The 8,957-nt window shown below is 53.4% G+C and overlaps 1 protein-coding gene across 1 annotated transcript in view; it reads right to left on the reverse strand.

The window, feature by feature from the left end:
• ARL8A (ARF like GTPase 8A) overlaps window positions 1-6,690 on the reverse strand; it is an 11,116-nt gene extending 4,426 nt beyond the window's left edge. The window contains exons 1-3 of the mRNA XM_017896499.1: window positions 6,660-6,690; window positions 891-972; window positions 520-593 (exon numbers count right to left, since the gene is read on the reverse strand). Coding sequence (XP_017751988.1) covers window positions 520-593; window positions 891-950 — 134 coding nt within the window. The 5' untranslated portion in view covers window positions 951-972; window positions 6,660-6,690. The remainder of the gene's footprint in view (window positions 1-519; window positions 594-890; window positions 973-6,659) is intronic.
• Between the last annotated feature and the right edge of the window lie 2,267 nt (window positions 6,691-8,957).

Genomic DNA, 8,957 nt, shown 5'->3' on the forward strand with positions numbered 1-8,957 from the left:
AACCCTGTCTCTACGAAAAATACATTAGCCAGGCGTGGTGGAGGATGCCTGTAATCCCAGCTACTCAGGAGGCTGAGGTGGGAGAGTTGCTTGAACCTGGGAGGCAGGAGGTTGTGGTAAGCCAAGATCACGTCATTGCACTCCAGCCTGGGCAACAAGAGCAAAACTCCATCTCAAAAAAAAAAAAAAAAAAAAAAAAGGAATCATTTAAACCACACAAAATTCAAGACAGTGGTGACTTGGGGTTGAGGGGAGGGAGACAGTTAATGAAGAGAACGCAGGTGCATCTAGCTGGTTGATAGTCTATAGTCTGTTTCTTAGATTGGGTAGTGAGCGCTCAGGGCATTTATCCAATAAAAAACGAGCAGCATGCAAAATAAAGGCAGGCCATGGACCGACACTGTGTCATGAACTAAGGATTAGGTCTAATACAACCCTGCGCCTCTGAGGTCCTCGAAGGTAGCAGGGCTAGGGGAGCTGGGTAAGGCTGGAGTCTGGGGATGCCTCCCGTGTACTTACACGATGGCGCTCACTCCTCGGCAGTAGCGCTCCCACATGCTGCGGAAACGCGGCTGTCCCCCAATGTCCCAGAGCTGAGCAAGAAGAGGGTGAGATAGCCTCAGTAGTGGGCAGGCCACCAAAACGGTCTCAAATGCCCCCTCCTACTCTGCCCTACTCTCCTCTGCCTCCCCGGCTTTCTCTCCAGTTCTCCCCCTTCTCCACTCCCCTCTCCGTCTACCTTAGAAGTCTCCTACTGTCTTTTCCCAGCTCCTCAACAGGGGGACCCTGGCCTCTGCCCCATTTGAGCTGGCTCCTCCCAGGGGCCTCCGTTGCCCTCCCCAACACACACACACACAGTCCTCTGCACCCCCAAACTTCCGAGCCCTCACCTTGATAGTCACATTCCCTTTGGTGATTTTGCGCATGTTGAAACCCACGGTGGGGATCATGTCCTCGTTGAACTGTCCTGACTGGAAAGAAGACTCAGAATGGGAAACGGTGCAAAAATCGACATGTCCCAGCCACAGACCAAGAGGCTGCAAGAACCATGCAGAGGCCAGGCCAGAGCTTCCTAGGCTTCCCACTGTGGGGTACTCTTGCATGTCCCATGCTTTTAGGCAGGATGGGCTATCACCAACCTATGTGTCCCGCCTACACTCGGGGATGCCCTGTGAAGAGACCCACTTTTATCAGACAGTCTCAATCTCTCTGCCTAGACTAGGGGAAAATTCTTCCTCAAGTCTAACCTACATCTCTCTGTAGTAACTGAAGCTACTTTCTCTCCAGTGGAGAGGAAGAAGAAATTACCTCCCAGGAAGAGAACTTGAGGCAAGTCGTGTTCTAACAGTTAAGGAGGATCTCAAGAAAGCAGACGCATTTTCCAACTAAAAAGTCAAACTTTTTGGTGCAGAGTATATTGGTCTTCCTGAAAATGCAGTGCACGCCAAGCAGTTTCGGGATTATCCATGGTTTGGTTTATTTGTACTGTACTCCAATTATTGGGAAGGATACCCACACTCTATATTGTCTGCATACTGATGTATGTGTCTCCTCACTAGAAGGAACACTTCCTGGGAGAGGACCCAGGTTTATAGTAACACCATTAGTAAATGTTTGCTGAATACTGGGGGGTTGACTGTAATTCCATTTTCCAAAATCCATTCTGTATTGTCTCTAAGATTTCTGGATTCTTCTAAACCACCTGCAGGCTTCAAATAAGGCCAGACCCAACTCCCTCTCAGGTCATATCTCCATGTTCACGGGTAGGACACTTCTGCTTATCCCCTGGAAGCAGGCTGAAGAGATGGGGCTCAGCCGGGTGTGGTGGCTCACACCTGTAATCCCAGCACTTTGGGAGACTGAGGGAGCGGATCACGAAGTCAGGAGTTCGAGACCAGCATGGCCAACATGGTGAAACCCCGTCTCTACTAAAAATACAAAAAATTAGCTGGGCGTGGTGGCACATGCCTGTAATCCCAGCTACCTGGGAGGCTGAGGTGGGAGAATCACTTGAACCCAAGAGGCAGAGGTTGCAGTGAGCTGAACATGCCATTGCACTCTAGCCTGGGTGACAGAGCAAGACTTTGGCTCAAGAAAAAAAAAAAAAAGAGATGGGGCTCATTCAACTTTTTTTTTTTTTGAGACAGTCTCACTCTATCGCCCAGGCTGGAGTGCAACGATGCAATCTCAGCTCACTGCAGCCTCTGCCTTCTGGGCTCAAGCGAGTCTCCTGCCTCAGCCTCCCCGGTAGCTGAGACCACAGGCATGTACCACTACACTCAGCTAATTTTTGTATTTTTAGTAGAGACAGGGTTTCACCACATTGGCCAGGATAGTCTTGAACTCCTGACCTCAAGTGACCCGCCTACCTGGGCCTCACAAAGTGCTGGGATTACAGGGGTGAGCCACAGTGCCCAGCCAAGCCCTGTTTCTTTACCATGCCTTTTTCTCCCACCAGCTGGCAGGAATAATTTGCCTTGGGTTACATAAAGAAATCAGGGGCCCTGACTATTAGCCAAGATGTAGATGATTGGCTCTTATTTCATGCCTCCAAGTCCACATGAAGACCCCTGATTAGAGTGCTTCGATTCCTCCCCTACCCCCTCTTTTTTTTTTTTGAGACGGAGTCTCACTCTCTTGCCCAGGCAGGAGTGCAGTGGCGGATCTCGGCTCACCATAGCCTCTGCCTCCTGGGTTCAAGCGGTCCTGCCTCAGCCTCCTGAGCAGCTGCAACTACAGGCACGCACCACCATGCCTGGCTAATTTTTTTTTTTTTTTTTTGTATTTTAGTAGATACAGGGTTTCACCATGTTGGCCAGGATGGTCTCGATCGATCTCCTGACCTCATGATCTGCCCGCCTCAGCCTCCCACAGTGCTGGGATTATAGGCGTGAGCCACTGCGCCCGGCCCGATTCCCTTTTATCTGCAGGAACCACCCATTCGTCAGGGCCCTAGGATGATGTAAGAACAGAGTACCCAGGACTGACACCCAATGACAAGGTCCAGCAGCGGTTTCCAACCTGAGGCCCACAGTTGGGCTTCAGAGATCCCCTGAACCCCCTGAAATTGTACACAATCTGTGTGTGTGTGTGTGCAAAGTTTTGTTTGTATGTACATTTTTCTGGAGAAAGGGTCTTTAACTCCTTTCAGATATCAAAAAGGTCTGAAAGCCCCAAAGGTAGAAATCACTGAGGAAGAGGAAATGGCTTCTTCTGGCTAAGCAGGGAGAATTAAGTGTGCTGAAATTACCCAAACCCCAGCAGCACGCTGCAGTCTACCCCATCCCTATCCACAGAGTCTGAGGAAGGAGGCCCAGTTCTTGTTTATCTCTCATCCCAGGGGTGCTTGGATAAGAAACTTGAACTTCTCTGGACCTCAGGGTTTCTGAATGTAAAATTGGGGAGAAGGGTTTCGGTCTCTTAGGAACTGTAAATAAGACTCACAACATGCTTGGAAATGGTTTCTATATAGCATGGAAAACCATCACTGCCAAGGTTACCAAGTAAATGAGAAGCCCAGCCTGGCAGAATGTGACCTTGGCAGAGGGGGATGCTAGGAGGGCCTTCAAGGAGCCAGGCTCCCCAGCACCAATAGGTCCTGTTCAGCTGTGAACTGGAGATAAGGTGGAATCAGATTATGACTTAATTTCGCTGCGAATGCCTCCCTGTCTCACAGCTCTTTATTTAAGGTTGGAAGTAACCTGAAGTCATGCAGCCCAACCCCTTGTCTCAGACTTCAATCCCTTCTGCCCCATCCCCTCTTGGGTCAGTTTCAACTATCAGAAAGTTATTTATATTGAGTTAAAAATCCGGCTGGACATGGTGGCTCATACCTGTAATCCCAGCACTTTGGGATGCTGAGGCGGGCAGATCACCTGAGGTCAGGAGTTTGAGACCAGCCTGGCCAACATGACAAAACCCTGTCTCTACTAAAAATACAAAAATTAGCCGGGCGTGGTGGTGTATGCCTGTAATCCCAGCTACTTGGGAGACTGAGGCAGGAGAATTGCTTGAGCCTGGGAGGCGGAGGTTGCAGTGAGCCGAGTTTGCACCACTGTACTCCCAGCCTGGGCGATAGAGTGAGACTCTGTCTCAAAAGAAAAAAAAGGAAAAAAATATCTATCATTCCTAGAATGTCCACCCATTGTTCCTAAGTCCCCTTGGGCACTCCAAGATTAGTTATTCCATAGGACAGTCTTTGACACTTTTGAACATTTGAAAATGTGTTTCCTAGGGCAAAACACCTCCCACTTTTCTAGCATCACAACTTTTTCAGAACTCAAAGGATGTTTTAGGTTGTTTGTTTTCGGCCTCCCAAATTACTACTGGGATTACAGGCATAAGTCACCACGCCTGGCCGATGTTTTAGGTTCTTAGAAGCATTGTATATAATTTATTTCCAGCTCATATTAACCTGCTGAGCAGCTAGACACACTAAACTCAATTTCTATTTACAGCTAGACCTCATAGGGTGAGTAGAAAAAACCCAATGCCAAAAGATCTGAGACAAACAGAGGCCAAATGAACAGGCAAAGGTAATTCAGAAATCCAGTGGTAGGCATGGGAACAGAGCCCAGGGGTCCCAACTCTTCGTTTCTTACTGGAAGACACTCAACTGCGATTATACACGGGGTGGGCAGAAATGCCAGTGTGGTAGCCCCAGAGGAGCTGAAAATGCTGGAGTGACCAGGACACTGGCATTCCAACTGCAGCCCACACTGGGTGGTTTTCCTTGGGAAGCCTCTTTAAAGAAGGGAATTTAGCTTGCCTGCTCTTTTAGATGTGCCAGCGGAAGTGGCAAATTTAAGATAAAAAAGGGGACCATGTGGGCTGGAGATGGGGGACTTTTCCCGTACATCACAGAAACTCTTGACCCTGGCATGGGAATTTGGGACTCTTGGGTTCTGTTTCTGGTCTGCTATAGTCTCCAACTCTCTGGATACGATGCTGGTCTAGAGGGGGCCCTCCTGTCAAAGGCTCAACTGCAGACCCAGAAACCGAACCCACCTGGGTACCTGTAGATCCCTGTCCCAGAGTACAGCTGTAGTAACACCCTGGAGAATGAGGAGATACCTAGGCCCAGCTGCATTTCTCACACTTAAGCGCCTAGAAGCGAAGCCACCTAGGCCTGCAGAGTCAGGTCAGAGTCCAGGTGTTGTGTGCCTGCTCTGGGAATCCAAGAGCCTAAGTCAATGCCAACTTTAACCAGAGGGTCTCTGACCCCAAGGGCAGAGCCTAGGCAGACAGAGGCCAGGGGCGTTAGCTCCGAAAATTACTGTGCCAAAACCACAGCATTGGCCTGAAGATCTTGCCCTGTCAGATCAGGAGACAGGAGACAGGAGACACTGGGTTGAGGAAGGGCAGAGGTCATTTGCAGAGCATGTTTGGGAAAGGAAGCCAGTGTTCAATCGTGTAACCACGGGGTGCCCACCCCTTGAGCCTTCCATCTGCCTTCATGCCTCAGGTCCAATGAAGTGACATCCCCTGCCTTCTGGGATGCTGAGAACTGTCGGGGAGGCCCATCTCCTGCAAGGCAGGGCAACAACATGACAGGTGGAGGTACCTAGGCTGGCTGGACACATTCCTCTGCTGACCTATCTCATCAGCATCTTTGGTCACTATCTGGCCAACTCACAGTTGTTGGAAACCTCAGCTTTGGGACTGGGGCCAGGTCCCTGGACAACCCCAGTCCCTGTCCCACACTTCCTCGACCCACAAGCCCTGTCTAGCCTAGCTCTGACAGGCAGGCCGCAGCCATTACTGCAGCCTCAGCTCACACCCATGGAGCTCATCTTCCCCTTTTTTGAGAGAGATTTTAACTCCTTCCCCACCACTCCCCTGGCACTGAAAGACTCTTACAATCACCCACTTCAGTGTTGACTACCCAAAGCCCTTAGAGCCACTCTCCCAAGGCCCCAGCGGGCAGTGCCCCTGCACCTCATCCTCTCTTGTCGAGAGCACCTCCTCCTGCAACTTCTGAGCCAGACAGAGTCTCCAAACTCCGGTTACCATGCCATCCTCCCTGGACCCCCCGGGTAGACACTGCGGGTCGGGGAGAGGTTGGGGAGGAGTCTGGGCTTGAGCCAAGGGCCTCAGCTGAGTCCTCTACTCCCGGGGGATACCTCCCCTCCCCCTCAATAGGGCCGGGGCTTCCTCTTCCGGCAAGGAGGGGTTAAGCCCTCTGGGTGGGGCTGGGCTTGCTCAGACCCCCGCCCCAAGCCTCTCGGCCGTCCCGTCCCGTGACCCTCTACCCGCGGGACAGGAAGGCCCGGGCACTTTCGCTCCGTCATGCCCCTTGCGCGGGGCCAGAGGGGCCCGTCTCAGGCGGCAGCTGGTCCCTCCTGCCTCGAGAGCCCCTCGGTGCCGCCTGCCCCGTGGCACCGGCCCTGTCTGTTAGTCCCCCTTCCCCTGCCCCCAGCCGTGCAGTACCGGCCCGGGTGGGAGAGCGGGTCGCGTGCCGCTCCTGTCCCCCACGGCACGGGCCGTACTAGGCCCCAAGCACTCGGGGCCAGCTCCTCCCCCGCCCGGCGCCCGGCCGTGCCCGGCCATGCCAGGCGGCGACCCCGGCTCAGCAGGGCGCGGCGCGGGCGCGGGACAGGCCCCGACCCGCGGCCCGCTCCGCGGGGACCGGACCGCACCCGACGTCCCCTCGGTAACACGCGATCACATTGACGATAGGTGGCTTGACCGAGTACTTGTGAGAGCCCGACCTAGCGTGAGCTCGCATCTCCTCCTTCCAGAATAGGGCCTTGGAACCAGTCCCAGCAGCTTGTTGAACAAGCGACTCATGGTCGCTGCGCCGGGCCCAGCCCGGTGTCGGCGTCCCGCCGCCCCTCGCTGCCCTCGCGCTGCGGCCCCGGAGCGGCAAACTCACCGGGGTACGGCCCGGGTCCCGCGAGCATTCGGTCGGCGGAGGTCGAGCTCGCGGCCGACAACTCGATGCCCGGAATCGGCTCGCCGATGGGTGTGGCTTCAGCGCCCTCCTCCCCTCCTCCGTCCGGCAGCCGCCGCGCCGCCGCCGCCGCCGCCGCCCTGCCGCGGCGGGCTCGTGTCCTGCTCGCACCCGAGCGCGCGCTCCTCCCTCGCCGGAGCCTGGGACCAGGGGCCGCACCCGCAGGTGGGGTGAGCAGGGAACCCGCAGGCTTCAGGGGCGGGGGTTGACTGGCAGTTGGCGTCGAGAGGCGCTTAGGAAATGGGGTCTAATTTATTTTAGATCCCGTCCCCTACCGCCGCGCCCTGACTGGCACCCCCTTTCTTAAAGGGTGGTGGGCTCGACTGGGGTGAGGTCCCGGTTAAGCAGGAGCCTTTCCAGGTTGAAGGAGAGTGTGTCACCCACTTTCCAGGACACGAAGATGAGATCTCTACGACAGGGAGGCAAATGGAGGCTTTTTTGTTCTTGAACCCTTGCCTCTGAGCATCCCTGGGTAGAGTCCCATCCTCTCAAAATGCTCCCACCGCAGAGGGACAACCGTATTCGGGCCTCTTCATACTCCATCTTGTTTTGTTCACCACAATTTACCCCGACCACTTGTTAGGAAGCCTCTGGCCCCAAGTGAAACGGACGCTTGAAGTTGCTCCCGATTTTTACCAGCATCCCCAAGATACCGAAACAGATACAGTCCTGGCAGGGGGCTTCCAGTGAGGAACATCTGTGACAAAGGAAAATGTTGCCCTGTTTTGGTGAAAAGCAGAGTATTCTTCAGGAGGAGAAGTGATAGTTCTCCTTCTGAAGTGGGTGTGGAGTGCCTGCAAAGATGCCTCACTCCTGCCCCCTTCCTTGCAGGACCCACCCATAGGGCCTGCTCAGGCAGGCTGACAACCCCAGCTGACCATCTGGGTAGGCCCAGGCTTCGGGCAGTCCCCAGTCTCTGCTGGCTGCCCGTTGAGATTTGGTTTTCAAATGTAGTCGTATGTAGTCTATTGTTTTAGTCAAAAGTGGATAAACTATCAATATCAACCATATCTGTCCAATCAACCGGAGTTAGATGACCCCAAATAGTCAAAAAGTTACCAAAGTAGAAGAATCACAAGGTTTGGGCTAGAATAATATTCTGTTTTTTTTTGTTTTATTTTGTTTTTCTTTTTTTGACAAGAGTCTCGCTGTGTCACCCAGGCTGGGGTGCAGTGGTGAGATCTTGACTCACCGCAGCCTCCACCTCCTCAGGCTCAGGTGATTCTTCCACCTCAGTCTCCTGAGTAGCTGGGACTACAGGCATGCGCCACCGTGCCTGCCTAATTTTTGTCTGTTTTGTAGAGACGAGGTTTTGCCATGTTGTCCAGGCTCTTCTCGAAGCCCTGAGCTCAAGCAATCTGCCTGCCTCAGCCTCCCAAAGTGCTGGGATTACAGGCATGAGCCATTGCGCCTGGCCAATATTCTGGTTTATTAAGCACCATCTTTCTAACCTCTGCCCTTTTTTTTTTTTTTTTTTTTTTGAGACAGAGTCTTGCTCTATGGCCCAGGCTGGAGTGCAGTGGCCGGATCTCAGCTCACTGCAAGTTCCGCCTCCTGGTTTCAGGCCATTCTCCTGCCTCAGCCTCCCGAGTAGCTGGGACTACAGGCACCCGCCACCACGCCCGGCTAATTTTTTGTATTTTTAGTAGAGACGGGGTTTCACCGTGTAAACCAGGATGGTCTCAATCTCCTGACCTCACGATCCGCCCACCTCAGCCTCCCAAAGTGCTGGGATTACAGGCGTGAGCCACCACGCCCAGCCTAACCTCTGCCCTTTATAAGTCCCCTCTAGCTCCTAAGATAAAGGCTATGGACTGAATGTTGATGTCCCCAAAATTCATAGGTGGAAGTCCTAACCCCTAAGGTGATGGTGTTAGGAGGTGATTTAAGTCATGAGGGTGGGGCCTTATAAAGGGGGCGGGTGGGGTTGGGGGGAAGAATACCAGCCCACAACCTTTTCACCATGCAAGGACAGAAAGAAGGCTCTGCCTAAGCCTGGGCCCCG

The sequence above is a fragment of the Rhinopithecus bieti genome, unplaced genomic scaffold, assembly GCF_001698545.2.
Source record: "Rhinopithecus bieti isolate Rb0 unplaced genomic scaffold, ASM169854v2 scaffold_24392, whole genome shotgun sequence".
Taxonomy (NCBI): Eukaryota; Metazoa; Chordata; class Mammalia; order Primates; family Cercopithecidae; genus Rhinopithecus; species Rhinopithecus bieti.